This window comes from Primulina huaijiensis, chromosome 7, assembly GCF_012295235.1.
Source record: "Primulina huaijiensis isolate GDHJ02 chromosome 7, ASM1229523v2, whole genome shotgun sequence".
In the NCBI taxonomy this organism is placed as follows: Eukaryota; Viridiplantae; Streptophyta; class Magnoliopsida; order Lamiales; family Gesneriaceae; genus Primulina; species Primulina huaijiensis.
The window spans coordinates 3679513-3700777 of record NC_133312.1 but is presented as its reverse complement, the minus strand read 5'-3'; the positions used below and the strand labels follow the sequence as shown (position 1 = coordinate 3700777).

Here is a 21265-nt window from a genome sequence, read left to right as displayed (position 1 = left end):
TATATATGCATCATTTTCGATAAATAATATTAAATAAGTATTGTAACTCCCCAAGAACAGCTACATTAGTTTGGCACAAATTCTGACCACGAAAGAATAAAACGTATAGGGTGTTAATTAAGTTGCAATGAAAAAGTTCGAGTGGCAACTTGCTAGTGGTTTAGTTTTCAAAGAATCAAATGTCTCTTCTTACCAAATGACAACTTGCTAACTCATATTGTTATATATTAAATAAATTACTTCCTGATTTTACGTACATTGCACTTGGATGTGATTAATTGATTTGAGGAGAAATTTGAATGAGGATTTGAAATTGTACACATCTCCTGTGTATTTTAAATATTTCATAATTAACATTGCATTTACATAAATGAACAAAAGACGAAATTGAAATCCGCTCAACATAAATTCATCCAAAAAATGTAGAAATCTATGGTTTCAAGAAAATGAACGTTAATTTGAATGAATAAAAAAAAACTAAAATTTTGATAGGTATAAAGTATTTTGAGGACAACGCATAGAAGGAATAAAATGTATGAAATGGGCTCTAGCGATTTCTGGAAACTATGACATTAAATACAATATTCGTTCGGCCCAATAAAGTTTGTCAGGCCCACATTCACAAATTGATGACAAAGTGCATTGCGTGGAAGGTACTCTAGGACATATATATATTACAGAGGAATAGTGTACGGACTCTTAATTTGTTTTGTTGGCTCACGTACCCGACAACTGTAGATGAACGTTATTTTTTTTTTTTTTTTTATGTATGAGGAATTAATTATACGTAGGGGGTGTTCAAACTTCGGATGAAATTGAAAAAATCGAAAATCCAAACCGAAAAAACCGAACATCGAACCGAAAACCGAATTTTATAATTCAGATATAAATGTTAAAACCGAAATTTATTTGGTTCGGTTTCGGATTATATATGTAAAAATCGAACTGACCGAAAAAATCGAAATTTCATTAAATTAATAATTTTATTTTTATTATATATTTTTTGAGATGATATTAGTGAATGATGAATTATTTTGAATAATATTTAGTTGATTGTTGTTTATGTATTCATTTAGATTTTATATTTTAATGTATTACTAAGAAATCATGTAAAAAGATAACATATTATATTTTACAATATATTTATCTTATTAATTTAAATAATTATATCAAAACCGAAATAAACCGACCGAAATAACCGAACCATTTCGGTAGAAAACCGAACCGAACCGATGAAAAATGGTTCGCATATCGGATTATATATTTGTAAAACCGAAAAAAATCGAAATAAAAAACCGAAAACCGAACCGACTGATGAACATCCCTAATTACACGTACATGAAATTCTATGATCCGCCAAGTGTCATGTACGAGGATTTCGCGTGCGGAAAATTCTATGATCTACCATGTGTAATACAAATGATGGCCGTACATCTCACCCGATGTGACAAAAAAATTCCATTACATGTAAAATGATATAAGTTTTATGCTTATTTAAATGTTAATTCTTGTGAAAAGAAATTAAAGAATATGATAGGAAATTGCTTCGTCCAAATTGCGCTCCAAGTCTCCCATGACGCATACTAATGTGTGGACAGAGGACACCACTGTGCCAAATCAATACGCATGAAAACGAAAATAGAACAAAATTTGAATTTTCATTCTTTCTTTTCCCAAAAAAATTAAAAATTCTCGCGACCTTAAAAAAATGATTATTAATTTTTTTTTTCACAAATTTATTAAAAAATTATATAAGAATCACTTCTTTTTTTAATAAAAAAAAAAAAAAAAANCTTGTATAAAATGAACTATATATAGGCGCACACACAAACACAAACATATATATCAAAGTAGTTGGTGAATTACGCAAATGGCGGCGGGCAAGCTCATGCGAGCGCTTCAATATCACAGTAGTGGCGGTGGCATCGTTGGTGTGAAGGTGGTGAACTTTCTTTAGTAAATTTCTTATCATCAAATTTTCATTTAAATGCCGGCCTGAGGCTGAGTCTGAGGCTGAGAGTCATTATCTGTATGAAAAAACCGAGTCTTTGAGTTTGTTCTACCATGCATGCTATTTGCTTTGGTGAGTTAAATTTAAGTTCAATCGTTCTTACTTAAAACTACATGATAATTACTCGCTCCTACACTAATCTTTCGTCGATCCATGATTAAATATTCCGAGTGTCTCTCGCTCGTGATCATGAAAAAAATTGTAATAATTAATTAGAGAATTTTTGTTTTTATTAATTTTCTTCAGCATGTTGAAGTTCCGATTCCTTGTCCTGGTAAAGGTGAAATGCTCCTAAAAGTGGAGGCCACAAGCTTGAATCCAGTCGACGCCAACACTCATAAGCTTAAACTCTTGCTTCGTCCCTTTTTTTCTAGGAATACTTTAATCCCTGGTAATAATTTTATATTAATTCTATTTATTCTCAATCTGCATATATTTAATAATTTTCTTGACCTACAATGTTTATATGAAAAAATTGCAATTTTGGTTTGTAAATTTATTTAATCTGACTACTTTATAAATTTCAATTTTATTTTTATATCTTTTAAATTTTTTTAATTTAATCTTTTTTTTAACTAAAATACGGTTATGACATTGCATATGTCAATGTCGATCGTATATACGGTTGCTTCGGTGTTATGTCAATGCATTTCGAAGAAGTACTAAAATTGCGAAAAAAATAAAATAAAATTGAAATTTATAAAATGGAATACTTTATTTACGAAAAAAATATAGGTAGTTTCAGTAATTTGCAGCGCAAAATTCAATAAATGTGAGGGATGAAGTTAGGATGTTTGGAAAGATTCTACAAAAAGTTGATTAATTTTTAATAATTTAAAAACGATGGTATTTTTTTATGATTGTAGCCACGGATGTTGCTGGCGAGGTAGTGGAGGTTGGACCAAACGTAAGAAATTTCAAAGCTGGTGACAAGGTTGTGTCGGTGCTTGGTTTCTTTGTAAGTCTCCAACTTCTTTCTCTCTTCATTTTTCAGTAATTAGACCCTCAATTAATCACGTCCACTTAAAATCATGATTTCAAGTGATCCTTCGTCTTCCTCGACCGAATTAAATGTATGAAAATTTGATTAAATTTCTTGAATGGAGATTTTGATGGATTTATGATAAATTAAACAGGAAAAATCACGGGTTGGAAAATTGAAATGATATGAACATAGATAATTAGGCACTTTCTGCGTCGGATAATTTAATTTATACAGTCGATATATATGAATGGTTCTTTTCATTAGACGATGGAATCAAAGTTATTCTGTCCTTCCCTGAATCTTTCCAAAACAGACAGGAGGTGGCTTGGCAGAATATTGCATAGCTACGGAAATTTCAACGGTCCACAGGCCTCCTCAACTCTCCCCTGCCGAAGCCGCCGCCCTTCCTGTAGCCGGCCTCACGGCCCTACTCACCCTCACAGATAAATTCGCAGGCATCAAGCTCGACGGAACTGGCCCGAAAAAGAACATTCTAATCACCGCTGCCTCAGGTGGAGTCGGCCACTACGCCGTTCAGCTAGCAAAGCTCGGAAATACACACGTAACAGCCACATGTGGCGCTCGAAATCTCGAGTTTGTGGAAAATCTTGGGGCCGACGAAGTTCTTGACTACAAGACGCCAGAGGGGAGAGCCCTTAAAAGTCCATCGGGGAAGAAATATGACGTGGTGATACATTGCTCTCGGGTGGCTTTTCCTTGGTCGGTTTTTGAGCCGAATCTGAGTGAAAATGGAAAGGTGATTGATATTACTGCAGGGAATATTCGTGCAGTGTGGACTATTTTTGTGTTGAAAGTTACATTTTCCAAGAAGAAATTGGTGCCTTTGCTGCTGATTCCTAAGGGTGATGATTTGAAAAGACTCGTTCAACTGTCGGAAGAAGGGAAGGTTAAGACTACGCTGGATTCGGTTCATCCCTTCAGCAAAGGTGAGGTTGCTTGGAGTAAGTTGTTGGATGGGCACGCTACTGGGAAGGTAGTTGTGGAGCAGTAAACTATCTATAAAAGTATCTGTCCTTCCTCAATTGACAAAGCTTTTGAATAATTTGAAAGAGGAGATTAGATTCACTTTGTGTTCTACCTAGAAATATGAGCAAAGGATCGATCTAGTTTATAATCACAGTGAAAATTAATAGTTTCGACATAAGAAATTAAAAAATTCACTCAAATCAATATATATTACACAATGTAATTTTTATATAAAAAGTAACATTAGTCACTCAAATCAGTATATATTACACAACTTTTTTATAACAAAACTTTAAAAAAAAATGATGTTTTTGTAATGAAAAAAATTATTTTATATGGATCAGATCGCGTGAAACAAATTTAATCAAAATATTCTCACAAAAGTTTTTGCGAAGTTAATTTTTTTAAAAAAACTACTTTAAAAATAAATTGACGTGACTTAGTGATAAAAATAATTTTTATACATATGTAAAATTAGGCAATATCATTACACATTTTTATTTTACTATAAAATTTCCCAACTCTCCAATTCTCTACATTTACAAAAATGAACTGCCAAACAAAAAATATGGCTGACCTTTAACGAGGTTTTGTTTTAGCACCTTTAACAAGGTTTTCGTTAGAATTTCATAGAAATTTGCACAAGAACTCTACAATTTCTGGCAAAGGCAAATTTTTTTTAAAAATATATATATAAACAATAAACAATTAAGGCTAAAAAATTTATAGATATTTATAAACGATAAAAAAATATTTAAAAAATATATATAAACAATAAACAATTAAGGCTAAAAAATTTATAAATATTTATAAACGATAAAAAAATATTTAAATCAGACCAATCATTACTCAGTCAAATTTCTAAAAAATAAATAAATTTATCATAATAAAATAGAAAAAAAATATGGTAGCACAACAACAATAATAAGCCCAAAAATAATATTAACAACAACACTTAACTGATAGAACAGGCTATCGTTGACCTGCTCAAAATTATTTATCTATCTATATATCGGCCTAATTTCGAAATTTCCTGCTTAAACTCAGTTTCTATAGAAAAAGGCAGCACAACTTTAAATAGTTAATAATAAATATATAATCAATACCTAATTTAACCATTTCCCCGACTGAACTTAATTACAGGATGATATTATGGTAAGAGAACAAACTTTGGAACATTTTTATATTTAAACTTCTCACATTCCTCTTCAAATTTCAATTTTAAATCTCAATAGCTTGAAAATAAAAATTGCACTCGAATATTCACCTCGGTTCCGTCACATGATTTACTACCTCCGAGGGTGGAGGTATTGTGTGATATTTAAATTATTATTGTAATCTTTCGGGAAAAAAAATTAGCATCTACTCTCTTCAATCACTCACTTTAAGCATAAAAAAAAAACTCATAGTGTCATCTGAGAGGTTAACCTTTAAAAAATATAGTGGCCATTGAAACTCTGATTTGTTTGTTGTTACGATTGTTAGAATAGATATCATGAGAGTCAAATTGTGACTTGAACTTTATTGACTTTTTTGTAAAAATAATATTTATTTGAATAATATTTTATGATTTTGTTCAATTATGATATTTACTTTATTTATATACATATGCAAGTTGTATAGATAAAACCATTTAATATACAATATGTCTCATAAGATCGGCCTCTCAACGTAAGATCATAAAACTCATTAGGAAGCATACTATATATTCTAAACTGGTTTTTAGTCAATTCAACATCCTAAAATAATAATAAAGGTCGCTCAAACTTGAATATAGTATTTGTGATGTAAACGACATGTCTATTGGTAAGGGTATGAAGATGTTCATTCGTAACGATGAATGATAATTTGATGATGCACTGGACAATCTTCATTCGGAATTTTCAAGATGTTATCACTTATCGAATTAAAAAAGTATGCGATTATGATTATACATATTTAGTACTTTGACCCGAGACAATGTTATACGTACTAACATGCACTTTGATTCGTATATCGACTCTATTGAGGGTCATCAAGTGACGAGGTTTGATGTAACTTCGAAATACGTAAGAGTCAATGCATTGTAGTCGGGGATTCACCGCTCGCCTATAGCTAAAGATATCTATGTGATCTGATGAGTTAATAGTGCAAGAAATCTTTGGTCAAAGTAAGACATGTACATTTTGGAAATGTATTTCATCAGTTGCACATACCGTGTCACTATTATTACTCAAAGATACATCATATCATTATCAAATTCATTTACAACTTTCGATATGCCAATAGTTGCAGATTCGATAGGGGTATATGAGTTGAAGGGACCGTATTATACGCTAAAGATAACTTAAGGCTCTTGCATGTACTATCAATTATACATAGGACGATGCTTCTAGACACTCTTACTATAATTTGGTAGGTGCAATCAGACTTGAGTTCTGACGTTCATGATCAAGAGATTGATTAAATGAATGAATCTAATTAGGGTGAGTCCAAATAAGAACAAATGTTGTTTTGAATCACATGAAGTTGTCAAATCCATTCAAGATATAGTTTTTGCATATAAAGTCGCTATGATTTTATTTATTAACGACAACCCTTTTTCGAGGATCTTGTTATTCTTTATCCATAGTAAGTGGATCTTCCTTTATATATATAAGGTTCAACCCTATATAGAAATGCAACGTTCATTATTATCAAGCAACACATTATTTATCTAACGTTATTTTTGAGCAATCAAAGAACTACTCCTAATCCTCAAGCTCAAACGTACGAAAAGCAGCACACTCGTTATAGCAATTATCTGATCTTCTGAGATCATATTTGTGCTGCTGTTTCGTAATCTCTTCACAAACTATACATTTTACTACATCTTATTAAGAAAAATATGTAATCTGGAAAGAGTATTTTCCAGAGATTTGTTGTATTTGTTACATTGTGTTGTAGAACTAAGAGTTTCAGTAGGCTAAGGGTAATTCCAACTGAAGTGGGTGTGTACAAGAGTTGTACTGTAAAAATCAAAGTCTTTTAGTGATACCTTATGGAAACAAAAGAAGGGGAGACGTAGAAGATTTTATCTTCGAACTTCCAGAAACAACCACTGTCTACTGCTTACTGTTCTATTGTTTTCACCCCTAACTATCAGATCGTTTCCGCACTACTTATTGTGATCGGCTGGATTTTTACTCAAACAAGATAAGTTATAATCTCTAACATGATTCCAACACATTTGCAAAATCGTCGAAGAAAAGAAAAAGTTTATTAACCCTCCTCTAAACTTTAAGTCGACCCCCAACACAAATTTAAAATAATAACACTATAATTTTTAAAATCACACGAGCTTTTAACATATTTAGAACGATATTAATTCAAATTTTAAGTGTTAACTTACAAATACTAATTCAATTTTTTTTCCTTGCGAACTTAGATTTAAACCCAATCACTTAAAAAACACCTTAATTTTCTCAAGTTCGAATTTTAAACGCAAAACTTAGAAATCCAAATTCAAGAGTTAGTATCTTGTAAATTCAGATTTTAAACGCAAAAGAGAAAATTAGTTTGCAAAATGCAAATGAAGGGATCTTATTTATAGCACATGAAAAGCCATGAAAGGAAATGACACTCTTATTAATGAAATGGATATGGAGCATAAACGGATTAAAATAGAAGAAAACTGCTCTTTAATAGGCCTCAATCCTTAAGTTTTTGTTCCTGTTCCTGGCACAATACTTCCATTCCAGTTCTTGTAAAGGTTCCTGGATAACCATATGAACCAGGGCCAGTCACTAAATGCGTTCTCACAATCTTTGCCCCTCTCTCTGTAACAAACTAACTCCCATTTTGTTGCCAATTCAGGGAAGGAGATGACCAGTAGAGCGTCACATGTAACTTTTAGATAAAATTGTATTTTCGATCCCGTTAGGAAATAGAAAACTTGCTGGAGATCAATAAGGAGAACGACAATATCACTTAGGTACAACGTGCAACTGCCTTCCTAATTTATAAGTGTACACCTGTCGACCGGTACTGAAAATAGTAAACTAAAAAGGGCTATGTCAAATATTTATGATGCTGTTCACAGCTAATCAAGAACCATGTCTTCAGTACCACCAGTGGCGTCCTCCATATCAGCCCTATGCTCATCCATTGCTGTTCTCATTTCCTCCATCAAGCTTCTCTGCTCTTCCTCTATGGTGTTCTGTAGTTCATCCACCTGCAATCAAGCGGTACAGGGAACAACAATATTCAGAAAACCAAGTTCTGCATCGCAAGAGTATGATAATTATCAAAGTTTTCTTGTCATTTCTGTTCAAGTAAGGTCAGTTATCAACTAAGATGTCATGAACTAGAGCAATGCGTATGTTATATTAGTGCAGCGGCAGCATAATTGCAAGAGGAAGGAAAAAGAACACTAGAGCAATATCCTGAGGAATGCTTTATAATCCGATGGACCATATAATTTAATTTGCGACAGATAAAAATCTTCAGCCAGGATGGCTATCATTCATAACGTCTGATGAGCATCATCACATGTCACAATTTATCAGGATATAAACATAAGATTGAAACATATAAGATGTTAAAAAAATAAGAACTGCAGTGAATATTACTTCCTGATCAAAGAAAATAATTATTTCGGTCACTACGTTCTAATTAGTTTTACCCAACGAAGAAGATATATACAGTCCAGCCAAAACTAAAAGTATTAAATAATAGCCATAAATAATAAAACTAACACAGGTTCGAGTGATTTTCCAGGTATTCATTTTCTTTGGTAAACATAACTAGAATGCTGAAACCACAGATAACCATTTTGTTCTGGGATGCAAACACTCCACATTATTCACATCATGAAATACACAGCAACCAAGGGAAAAAATTGAACAAAAAAGTTACTAACCACATGCAACAGAAGCGCAAATTGCTTTCTACGAAGGCCAAGTGTCCTTGAACCAGCAGTATTCTCGGCTTCCAACATCGCTATCTCTTTCTCAAGTTCTGTTATAATTTTTTGCGTCTCCGATCTGGGCGGGTGCATAGCAATCAATTTCCTAATTGCCTCACACTCCTCTTTGTGCTGCCTCTCAATCTTGCTCTCTTCAAATTGTCTCTTCAGGTCTTCTATATCATCTCGCGCCTGTAAAATCTGTTTATTTATCTCGTCTTTTAACTCATTGAAGTTCTCCTTCTCTCTGATGTTTGCATTAATCACTGCTTTACTTTTAAGCAATGGAATTTCAAAAGTATTGAGCTCTTGCAAGAAAGCTTTGGCAAGCCTTTCACAGTCACCATAGTTGTCAACTTCTTTTTCTACCTCCAGCACAAAGGAGGTGAACTTCTTCTGCAGTTTCTTCAAAGGAGGTTCACCTCTTGTTGTTGTTGTACGGGTCAAAAGCCTGTGCTTTATAATTATATCATCTTCAAGTGGGCCGAAGGCGTAATGTGCGGCCACAGTTTCTCCCCTCCCAGGAGCCTTCCTCCCTTTCAACATTTATATATTCCGATTTCTTGGTTCTGCAGTGAAAGAAGCCTCATACACGCCACATATGATTACAGAAATACACAATACAAGAGAACATTGAGTGAGATAATTAAAAAATGCTGTATTTTGCAATTATGGGAATTCAAAAAGAGATTTCATCACTCAAAAAGCTCTTTGCTTTGGTTGAATTTCAAACACCGAGACCGACAAGCTTAATTTACATATGAACATTCTTCTTCTATCATCTTACTGCTTCGTTCAATGTTTCTTTTCTTAATTCACGAGCAGCAGGATATTTTTTTTTCTCTAATTCATGAACATCTCTCACAGACTAAATGGGATTTTTGAATTCAACTTTTCATCACAAGTCAAACTAAAACAAAGGCAAAGAAAATGGCATATTGACACTAAATCTGATAAATATATCTGAACTATCCATTAATACTTGAATCACCAGCGACATGATAAAATTCCTCATACCTGTGAGCAAACGAGAAAGGAAAAAATCGATACATGTGTAACAAAAGAAAATTACAGTCAAGAACGCAAATTTAACATTAAGATTGAAGAGAAATAAAGATGGCAGAAGATACAGGAAAAGAAATTTGAGGCGGAGAGAATCGGAGGAAGAAGAGAGAAAATGCATACCTTTCCTTTTTACAGAATCAAAGCGAAGGAGAGACNTAATAATTTCGTCAAAATTACGTAATTATATGGTCTATATCATTGTTAAAATTTAGAGCAGGTTTCATGTGAGATCGTCTCACGGATCTTAATCTGTGAGACGAGTCAACCTTACTGATATTCACAATAGAAGTAATACTCTTAGCATAAAAACTAATATTTTTTCTTTGATGATCCAAATAAGAGATCTGTCTCACAAAATACAACCCGTGAGACCGTCTCACACAAGTTTTTGCCTAAAATTTATAATTATGTACAATAACTTTAGTTTTTTTTTCAATATTTTGTCAAAAATTCCCTCGAAATTTTACAACTTTTAGGACACCTTGAGCTTCTCGAAATTCCGGAAAAAGAAAAATGAAACACAAGTCAAAACGACTTGCATAATATGACTTATCATTAAAAAAATTAATATCCGCATAGCCACATAAAATTTATGAAGTACATAAATAACTAAAAATATCTTATATTATGTTGTTGTATGATCGCAAATTGCATCTTAAAAACATAATTTCAAAAATATTTCATGATTTTAGGAACTTCGTATATCATCTAAGATTCACATCAAATAACATTAATATGAAAAAAGTCAAAATTGAATCTAATATATTGACAACAATCGATCTCTTACGTTCCATCTTCGTTTCTCGTTTTCAATAAACCTAATAACCAAGATTTAAGAGCCTCCAAATTTGAATAATGCTAAAATACAATCAATACATCGTACAACGATATTTACCATAATTATATCGTGAAATTTTGTTATTATATCCTACGATTTTGTTATTATAACATGAGATTTTGTATTCAATATATAATGAAATTTAATAAATAAAATTTTTATATTGATTTTTTTACGTAAGAATGATTGTACAATTTTCGTTGTACTTAGTAGCATTATCTCCAAATTTAAACCAATAAAAGTTCTAGTTGATGCGGTGAAGGAGTTTCGGTCCTTCCATCAAGCCTCGGATCTAAACTGTGGCAAAGCACTAGACCATAATCTTGGCCGTTAATTTTTATGCTGCAAGTATTTTCAAAGAGAAAACTCAATGTGACGTCTCGAGTGTTTCTCGTCGTTTGATGTAAGCAAGAAACGGCATTGCTTGTACACATCGCTGCGGAGTTACAAGGCGTTTCAGAGTCTCAGAAGTCAAATCAATCGGGGTGGTTGGGGGTCATTTTGTTGAATCTTTGAGCACTTAATTCTTGAGTTACAGATTCCATGCTCGGTCTATCCTCAGGAAGCTCATTGGTGCAGTGCAATGCAATATTCGTCAACTGAGCAGCGTCATGTTCTGAGAACTCTCCCTTGAGATTGGAGTCGACAAAATCCTCAAATTTGCCAGATTCAGCTGCCATTCTGGTGGAACTCGATAGCTTCCGTTTACCACTAAGTACTTGAAGGATGATAACCCCAAACGCATAAACGTCGCTTTTCTCTGTGAATCGCCCAGTGGTGATGTATTCGGGCGCCATGTAACCCAATGCAGCACTGACTTTGATGGCCGAGAAAACCACATCATCAGCGAGAAGCTTTAGAAGACCGGAATCAAGAATCAATGGATTCATCTGTCGGTCTATGATAACTTTTTCGACCGATATATTTTGATGAACGGTAGGAGGTTTGTTAGTTTCGTTTCTGTGCAGATACTCAATACCTGTGAGAAAAATTAATAATTTGTGAGAGATGTTACAAACTACATCAACCAAATAAATGTCTTAAATTTGTATATAATTCTGAATTTGAGAGATTAAATTGGGACCAAGGTTAGACTTTTAGAGAGTGGTGCTAAATGCTATTCTTCATTGTGGACCAAGGAATTGCTGGACTATAAATGAGCCAGTTGTGGCAACTACTTAAGATACAGTCAAGAGATACAAACATAAATTTAAAAAAAAAAAAAAAAAGAGATACAAACATACAATAAATGCTCCTCACCAGTGTAATCAGATCTCTTATTTTAAATAATGATCTACTGTTTTATATATGTAGATAAATGAAACACGTATTCAAGGTACAAGTTTAACCAAGAAGCATGATCGATATAGTAAAAATGTGAACAAACCTTTAGCAATTCCATTGATGATCTGAACCCTTGTAGGCCAATCAAGAATGTCAGTGTGACCATGTTCAGAATCAAGATACCGAGACAAAATGCCGTTCGAAACATAATCATATATCAAGAAACACTCACCCCTGCCCTTTGAGCAACAAAATCCCTTCAATTTCACCAGATTTTCATGTTTCAAAGAATTCAACAAGCTCAATCCCTTCATGAATCCATTTTCTTCTGTCTTGTAGCTTGTTTTACTAACACTTTTAATCGCCACCATTGATCCATCTTTCAAAATCCCTTTATAAACAGCCGAAAACTTGCTTTTGCCCAATACATTAAACTCGGAGAAATGTTGAGTAGCTGATTCAACATCTTCTAAATTAAACTTATACCCCTGAATAAACTCTTGACACATACCATTACAATCACGTGGCTCGAGAGAAATGAGAGGAGAGGGGCTTCTCTCGCAAAAACCTGTCCCCTGGTTAGTACTGATACTATCATTGTAGGTATCCGATCTATCCCCAACTTTTTGTTTGCCACGGCGATACCAAATTATCCAAACAAATGCCACAACCATTAACATGACAATAAATGTGATAACTCCGAAAACAATACCTATTTGTAGCAACTTCGATGATGATTTCGAGCAACGTGTTTGATTACAAGATAAGGGAATAATAGCTGCTTGAGGTACGCTTTCTGTGGCTGTTTTATTCGGAACCGGTACGAAGGGGTCTATTTGGTTGATGTTCGTATTGTCCCAAGAACTGCAAGCTCTCAATGAAGAAAAACCCGCACCGCATAAACCGGGATTGTTCTCAAAATGGAATCCTTCGTTTAACCTCCTCAAGGCTTCATCGCGGATAAAAGAAAGATCAAAATGACAAAAGAACATCAGATTTATTCGATAAATTTGACAAAATATAACCTAAATTCTAACATAAAATAAATTCATGAAGATCAACTCACAAAGTGGGACAAATCCAGAAAGCGTGTTGTTTTGTACATCAAGAACCTCCAATTCAGGAAGATTGGCTAATCCAACAGGAATTGGACCTGAGAGCTTATTGGAATTCAAGTATACTCTTTTTAACATTCCCAAATTCCCCAAGCTGGCAGGAATCTGCCCAGATAATTTATTTCTTTCCAGTGCAAGAACATTTAGTTTTTTTAAGAATCCCATCTCTGTAGGGATGATCCCCATCAACTGGTTACAACAAAGCTGCAGCACTGCAAATTTTACAATTATTACAGTCAATTATACACGATGACAGTTTTTTGGGTTTAAATTTTCTGAAAAGAATACTTGTCATGCATCAGTTAATAAATTATTTGGTGCCTAATTCAAAGATTTCTAGATATATGAACCAATTAAAGCCATTCTTTTCACACACAGAGATACAAAGAAGAAAAAGAAGAAGTTGCCACTTCCAAACCATTTCTTTTTAGTAGAAATTCGAACTTAACCTTTTCAAATCAAATCAATATTTTCCAACTATCATAAAAATTTAAACTTTTTGTACCCCGATTCTACCCAAATATTGAAAGAAAGAAAATTTGAGTAATTAGACAACTATTTATTCAAAATTACGCGAACCTTGAAGACTAGCCATACTTCCAATTTCAGACGGTGTAGTTCCAGAAAAATTATTAACATTGAGATAAAGATCGGTCAACTCAGTAAGATTAGCAATCTCCTTTGGTATCTCCCCCGTCAAATAATTGTAATGCAAGTACAGACCCGACAAGCATTTGAGCTCAGCCACTGCCGGCGGCAGTGTCCCGGCGAGCCCTTTTCCTTGCAGAGAAAGATTTGCCACCTTCCGGTGTTCGTTACATGCAACTCCCTCAAACGCGCCTGCGCAGGGATCGCCGTCGCTGGTCCACGATGATAAGTACTTGTTCTCTGGGTCTAAAGAGGTCTTTATCTCCATTAATACTCTCAACTCCGCATTTCCTCGAATGGGATCAATTGTCAAGGAAAAACATGTGAAAATGAAGAGAAGGGGACTCACAATCGAATAACTTGATGAGCGAGTCTTCATTTTCTGGTTGAAATCAGAGGGCTTTCTTGCTTTGATTCATTCAAGACTGTTTTTTCATAGTATTGAAAATGGAGAAGTTTGGAATTTGGATTTGGGTTTGGAAAATGATGTGAGCGAATTCAATGCAAATGTTGTTGTTGAGCTGAGGAGAAGAAGACATAATGGTGCGAGTTAGGCGACAAGAGTGGGAAAAGGTTGTCAGATTGTACGACTTTGGTGCGTATATACTACACATGCATGCATATTAGGAGTAAATATATGTTAAGATATCTATTCTTAATTTTTGTATATTATAAGATAATTGATAGATCATTTCATGTAAAAATAAAAATATAGAATTTATTAATATTTTTTTATTTTATAATGAGAAAATATATGTTACATCGGAAGATCTACTTCAGATTTTTATTTTGTATGAGATGATCGGTCACATGAAAATACAAAATGCAGATTTCATCAATATTTTTTTATTTTATAATGAGATAACCGGCCGATCAAATAAAAACACACAGAAAATAGAATTCACAATATAATATAAACTCACCCGCATATAGCCACTTATCTTATACAAAAAATAGAATTCACAATATAGTAGACTCATTCGCATACATAAAAACTCTTGTGAGACGGTCTCTTATTTGGGTCATCCATGAAAAAGTATTACTTTTTATGCTATGAGTATTACTTTTTATTGTGAATATCGGTAGGATTGACCCGTCTCACAGATAAAAATTCATGAAATCTTCTAACATGAGACTTACTCCGTCTGCATATTAAGAATTCTGAGAACCCATTCGATTTTTTTCTTTACCATTATTTCTTTAAGCTTTTAATGCTCCAATACAGAAATATCTCGCTCCAGTATATTGTTAGATAATACCATCATCGCAAAAAGTTTTCCATGTGTTTATAATATAATATATCTAATATTATATGCTACATATAAATAACATAATTAGTTTAGTTATAATCTATTACATATATATATAAGATTTTTTCAAGTATTTGATTTATGAGTAGGTCTCTTGTGAGACGGTCTCACGAATCTTTATTTGTGATACGGATCAACTCTATCGATATTTACAATAAAAAGTAATACTCTTAGGCATAGTTTGGTACAAGTGATAAGGAGAAGATTGATAAATAATCCTCCTTATCCCACGTTTGGTATCATTTTAAAAAGCCCATGATATTATCATAGGCCTTGATAAATAATTTTTTAGAAGGATAAAATGTCCCTTCTATTAGGTGTGATAATTTTAATTTAATGATAAAAAACACCACAAATGACTTAATTGTCCTCAATATATAAAAATCATATATATGATCAAATTCTAAATTAGTATCACTAGATGATAATTATATAAATGATTTTTATAAATCTATGCTAATAGGTAGAAATTAAAATCAAATAAATATTTTTATTTATTTTTATATAAATGAACTCGAAATAATTATATAAATGATTTTTATAAATCTCAATAAAATTATTAGTATCACTCGATTAACCTTAAAAATTGATATTTGACTTGACTCACAAAATCAAGGGCTCAATTATCATATTATTTAATATATAAAATTAGGTAAAAATAAATAAATCATGCAAACACTGTCGGCGCATGAACAGATAAGAAATATGAACTCTAGCAACAACTTTAAAATTATAAAATTTATTATAATAAGGTTAATTTTGTCATTACAATCTAATATACAAAGTTAATCACTCTTATTAAAATCATACCAAACATTAAATATAATATCATAAATCTTATTTATTCTTAACTTATCTTTATATTATATATCACATGTTTATCTTATCATGTGTACCAAACTATGTCTTAGCATAAAAAGTAATAACTTTTCATGGATGATTCAAATAAGAGATCTGTCTCATAAAATACGACCCGTAAGACCGTCTCACACAAGTTTTTGTCTTGATTTAATTATGATTTTTTTTATATAAATAAGTTTATTTATCATATCTATGTCAATTTATTAGTTAAGAAAAATATGAAAAAAATTTGATGATAAAGACTTAGAATTACTAATATGCACGATCAAAAAAAAGAATTACTAATATGCTAAACTCGTATATGTATAGTGTAGATACCAGTATGACGTGGTACATGCGATTGTGTTATCCATATAAAAATGGAGAAGAAATTGGGTTTTATTATTATTTTAAAATTTAAGTTATGGGAAGAGATTTGTCAAATATAATATAAAGTTGAGTGGCTAAAGTATATTTTTGTAATTTTTACCTAAAAGTTAGTTTTTATAAAGGATTTTAATTTTAATTATATATATTCTTGAAAGGTAATTAAAAATCATATTTTTATAATTAATTGTCCGACCTTGCTAAAGTTTTAATTGTATTTAAAAAAAGTATACTTATTTTAATTTAATTTTGTATCATTAATATTAACTAATATATCATAAATAGGATTTAAAATTGTACTCCTGTAAATAATTTGGAATAATAAAAAAATTAAAGTCGCTCCGACGGAATATATGATTAAGGCGCCGCTTGGTTTGTGGTATGAGATAAAGAAAGGATGAGCAATAAGAGAGATAAGAAAATGAAAAATGAAGATAAATAGTACATCATGATAGATAATATGATGTTTGATATGATTTTAAAATTATAGATTAATTTTTTAAATTATGTTGTAATGATCAAAATATCTTCATCATATAATATTTAACATTATATTTTTTAAAATAATTTGATTATTAATTAAATATTTATAAAAGTACTTAATTAAAATTTAATTAATTTAAAAAATTATAATTATTATATTAATATTAAAATAAATATAAATTACCCAAACACATTAAATTAAATTTCATCAATAATTTACAAATTTCTGCATTTGACTCCACTTAGCGAAATTTTCATTAATTTCGTATATTGTTATAAAATGACCAAGATATTCGTACCTTAAAAAATAATTGTGTCATAATAAAATAAAAATAAAATTAATTAATAATAAAAATAATAAGAATTCAATTATTATATCACTGTTAATGATATTAATATTAATAATTTATTTCTTTGATGAGTATTTTTAGTGATAAATTAATATTAAATATTAATATTAATAATAACGTTGATATTCATATTAATATTATATTTCATAATGTTTAGTATGATTTATATTTCACAATGCCATATTATCTCATTGTTAACGATATTATTCCTATAATGAATAATTGAATTCAAATTGTTTCTTATTATTCTTATATTCAATATTATTATTATTATTATTTAAATCTTGTTATTTATTATTATTCTTATATTTAATAAAAATATTATAATTATTCTTGTATTTATCATTTCTTATTATTTTATTATTTTAATTAATTATTAATTTGTTTCTTCTTATTTGATATTATTCATATCATTAATTAATATTATTACCATCGTTAATTTATATCTTTTATTTATTATTTTTCTGTATAATAATTTATTTGAAAATAACTAAAATTGTAAGTAATAATATAATTAAAATTATTATATTGATAAATATTTAAATATTTAGAAAAATAATTTATTAAAATTAATTTTATTCAAATAAATAATAAAAATAAATTGGAATTTATAAATAAGTTTTTTTTTTTGGTTAAGAGAAAAACAGATCTTTCTTTTGGAAGGAATATGGTATTTTTTATTTTTAAATTTGAGGTGATAAAAGTCAATCTTTAAGTGATAATAATTTATCACACTAACGAAAAGTGACAAATCATCCTGAAATTAATGTGAACAGTTCGGGCCGAGTGGCTCATCCCACTTTTGTTAAAAATCAAACAAACATAGGATTGATTTGGATTATTAAATAATCAATTGTTTGTTTCACAAACCAAACATAAGTTGTATCCAATAATATTTCAAGTTTTATTTGACAAAAAAATAAAAAATTATTGCATGCACATACATATATGTAAGAATGTAATCAATTATTTTTCTTTTATGATACGGTGAAATTTTAGTTATTCATATATGTGAGAATGTAATCAATTATTTTTCTTTTATGATACGGTGAAATTTTAGTTATTGAATCATTATCATATTATGTCACATATCTGTATGATACAATAATGTTGAAATATGAAGAAAAATATCCTTGATAAAAATAGATGAACTTTGTGTCTACTAGGTCAAATTCATTAACACTAGTTGTTTATCGGATTCGTCTACCGTCGTATTGAATTTTTTGTTGCATCAGCTTCCAACCACTTAATAGTTGATTAACTTAATTAATATAGCTTACTCATTTGATTAATATTTTTTAAAACTAATTATATCGGTCCATTGTCCATATAAACTGTTATACGTCACCCTCGAATCATTATCTTCAAGATTGATGCTTTTTTTATATATATATATTTATATTCCATTTCTATGATAAAAAATTAATTAAATAGGTCTTTTTAATATTTTTGGAGAGAAAAAAATTATATGTGATTTCATTATTTCATAATTTAAAATTTCAGCACGTTGTTTTTTTCATTAAAAAACGTGCTTTAAGAATGTTTAACACTTAATTTTGATTTGATACCTTAATTTTCATATATTTTATACGTTAATAAAATAATTTTGGGAAACATTGTGTATTTTAAGAAATAAATTCTTTTTAAGATTTTAATGATATGTGGCGAAGTTATGACTAATTAAAGAATTAGGACTTCAGTCTTCGAATCGATGCTATTCTACCAAACCTACTGACTTTGAGCACTGGTCTTGGGATCGGTGTTGCTCTATCAAACCTACGGGGCTTTGGGAGTTGGTCTTTGGGTTGGTGATGGTATTCCAAACCTGGATACTTGTATGTTCTAAATCATACTTGATAAAATTAATGCATCTTCTATTAAAGGAATTTTTAAAATGTGTTGAAGATTTATATTGATGGTTAATGGTTTACGTTTAAGGTTAAAATTTTGGGTATTTTACGAGTTTTAATTTCAGAATTTTGAAAATAAATGTGTATTTGTGGATTATTTTCATCGTGAAGAGTTTAAGAAAAAATATTTAATGCATGTATTATTTTTATTTTATGTTATTTGTTATCTCCGGAAGAACTTGTTGGACCTCTAGACTCACTATTTTCATTGACACAGGTGAGAAAGACTGAGTCGATGCGGATTGACGATGGTGAGATGTTCGTGGTGGAGAACACTTATTCGAGCCATTATAATTTTTCACATTTGCGTTTAAGTTAATGAATTTTTATTTATGAGTTGGTAATTTAAAAGTCAAAGTTTCATATTAAATTTAGATGGACAAATGATATATTGTTTCGGAAATATTTATTTGACTGCGATGAAGATGTTTGAGGTATTGATGTTTATCGTTTTTGGAGGATCGATTTTATTTTAGTAATATGTTGCTGATTTTATCTTGCAGAAATTTATTTTTTCAAATTAAAGTTTCGGCCATTTAGAAAGGAAAAAAATGACTATTTTTTTTAAAAAAATTAGGCCGTTTCACATTGATTACTATGGTTTGAATTCAAAAAATTCCCCCAATCATAAGGCTTCAACTTTATATTATATTATATATTAAAAAATATAAGTATGATGGGTTCGTGGGGCCAATTGAGGCGTCGGTATTCAAATTCAAATACATTTACGATATAAGGGATATTGGGTTTGCATACAATTCTAAATTTTAAAATTTGAAATTTTAATTCAAATATATTTATTTTTATTTAGATATAATTATGGAATATATACTGGAAAATAAAAATAGTTCAAACTTAATATTATTATTAAAGTCATCCACATGCTTTTTTTATTAAAAGCCTTTCCATGATGGTTTAATAATTAATTATCTAAAGAGGAAAATGAATAATTTCATCAGATGTTAGTCACTTTTTAAATTTTTTTAGTAACAACCATTATTTCATATTTAATTATTTTTAAGTGAAAAATTCTCAACTTGAGGTTCTATATTAAAAAAAAAAAAAAAACTAACTTGACGTTCTATATTCTTTATTGTCGTTTAGCATGCAAATTCAACGAGATGACGGTTTATCAAAATTTTTATTTGTTTTTCGTACAAAAATGTTTTTAAAAAATAAGTTCGTTGGGTGGGAAATTTGGAAAATCGAGACGATGTTTTAACTATGTACCGGTGTAATTGATTAAATTTTAATTTGGAGTGAGTCTTTTGTGATGCGATCTCATGAATTTTTATCTGTGAGACGGGTCAACCCTACCGATATTCACAATAAAAAGTAATAATCTTAGCATAAAAAGTAATATTTTTCATGGATGAACCAAATAAGAGATCCATCTCACAAAATACGACCTGTAAGACCGTCTCACACAAATTTTTGTCTTTAATAATTTGAACGTGATAAGTGAATAATATATATTCGAAAGTTTGAGACTGTGTTTCTTTTCTTTTCTCTTATTTTTTTATTGTGAAAATTAGCTAATCAGTTTTGATGATATTAACTTCTAGAGGAGTACTTATTAAAAGTGTTTAAGATCGACATAAACAAATCATTAATCAATTTTCAAATCGATCGATATTTGCCAAAAAGCAAAAGCAAAAGCAAAAGAAACAAAATTTACCAAATCTTTTCACTCCTACGTATGATCTTTCTGGAGCCAATTAAGTTCAAATTAACTATTTTACTCCACTGTTAGAAAAAAATTTAACAAGATTTTAATACTTTTCTGAACTAAATTACAGAACTTAAATTTTTTTGTTAGACTAGTTTCTTTGGAATTTTTTTTTTTTTTTTTTTTTTTTTTTTTTTTTTTTTTTTTTNTAATTTCATGGGTGCAAAAAAGTTTCACTCACAATCTCACATTATCTTTTTGGGGCCATTACAAGTCTCCGGAACAATGATTATTACTGTAAAAAAGCAGGTTTCAACTTTTGCTAATAAAAGTCATTTTACGGCATCTGAATTTTAGTGGGATATTGCTATTCCCCTCATTCTACTGCAATCAGCCATTGAACCAATTCAATGGCCTTTTCATTATATGATATACACAATTTAACTTATATATCACCTT

The 21265-nt window shown here is 30.5% G+C and overlaps 3 protein-coding genes across 4 annotated transcripts; 1 reads left to right on the top strand and 2 right to left on the bottom strand.

Moving 5' to 3' along the window:
* Positions 1–1793: 1793 nt before the first annotated feature.
* Positions 1794–4109, top strand: LOC140981157 (chloroplast envelope quinone oxidoreductase homolog). 2 transcript variants are annotated; one of them, XM_073447452.1, is made up of 4 exons: positions 1794–1939; positions 2258–2402; positions 2878–2969; positions 3310–4105. In XM_073447452.1, the coding sequence occupies exons 1-4, from the start codon at positions 1871–1873 to the stop codon at positions 4006–4008; spliced, it is 1005 nt and encodes a 334-aa protein (XP_073303553.1). In that variant the 5' UTR covers positions 1794–1870; the 3' UTR covers positions 4009–4105. The 2 variants fall into 2 exon arrangements, with proteins under 2 accessions (XP_073303553.1, XP_073303555.1); XM_073447454.1 differs by having other exon boundaries at positions 1857–2083; positions 3310–4109.
* Positions 4110–7452: 3343 nt separating this feature from the next.
* LOC140981799 (THO complex subunit 7A-like) lies at positions 7453–9495 on the bottom strand. The gene is made up of 2 exons (XM_073448267.1): positions 8863–9495; positions 7453–8175 (listed from the first exon to the last, which is right to left on the bottom strand). Exons 1-2 carry the CDS (start codon positions 9451–9453, stop codon positions 8044–8046), a joined length of 723 nt encoding a protein of 240 aa, XP_073304368.1. The 5' UTR covers positions 9454–9495; the 3' UTR covers positions 7453–8043.
* A 1530-nt stretch (positions 9496–11025) lies between these two features.
* Positions 11026–14442, bottom strand: LOC140980158 (LRR receptor kinase SERK2-like). Its single transcript, XM_073445856.1, has 4 exons — positions 13789–14442; positions 13161–13421; positions 12198–13043; positions 11026–11789 (listed from the first exon to the last, which is right to left on the bottom strand). The coding sequence occupies exons 1-4, from the start codon at positions 14234–14236 to the stop codon at positions 11287–11289; spliced, it is 2058 nt and encodes a 685-aa protein (XP_073301957.1). The 5' UTR covers positions 14237–14442; the 3' UTR covers positions 11026–11286.
* Positions 14443–21265: the final 6823 nt, after the last annotated feature.

What these genes read in the sequence shown, in the direction of transcription:
- LOC140981799 (XM_073448267.1), bottom strand. Translation starts at nt 9,453, where the DNA reads ATGTTGAAAGGGAGGAAGGCTCCTGGGAGGGGAGAAACTGTGGCCGCA. An exon ending in TTGCGCTTCTGTTGCATGTG is followed by an intron (nt 8,176 to 8,862) that starts GTTAGTAACTTT and finishes GCTTGATTGCAG; the next exon opens with GTGGATGAACTACAGAACAC.
- LOC140981157 (XM_073447452.1), top strand. Translation starts at nt 1,871, where the DNA reads ATGGCGGCGGGCAAGCTCATGCGAGCGCTTCAATATCACAGTAGTGGC. An exon ending in TAGGAATACTTTAATCCCTG is followed by an intron (nt 2,403 to 2,877) that starts GTAATAATTTTA and finishes TTATGATTGTAG; the next exon opens with CCACGGATGTTGCTGGCGAG. An exon ending in TGTCGGTGCTTGGTTTCTTT is followed by an intron (nt 2,970 to 3,309) that starts GTAAGTCTCCAA and finishes TTTCCAAAACAG; the next exon opens with ACAGGAGGTGGCTTGGCAGA.
- LOC140980158 (XM_073445856.1), bottom strand. Translation starts at nt 14,236, where the DNA reads ATGAAGACTCGCTCATCAAGTTATTCGATTGTGAGTCCCCTTCTCTTC. An exon ending in AAGTATGGCTAGTCTTCAAG is followed by an intron (nt 13,422 to 13,788) that starts GTTCGCGTAATT and finishes TAAAATTTGCAG; the next exon opens with TGCTGCAGCTTTGTTGTAAC. An exon ending in TTCTGGATTTGTCCCACTTT is followed by an intron (nt 13,044 to 13,160) that starts GTGAGTTGATCT and finishes TCCGCGATGAAG; the next exon opens with CCTTGAGGAGGTTAAACGAA.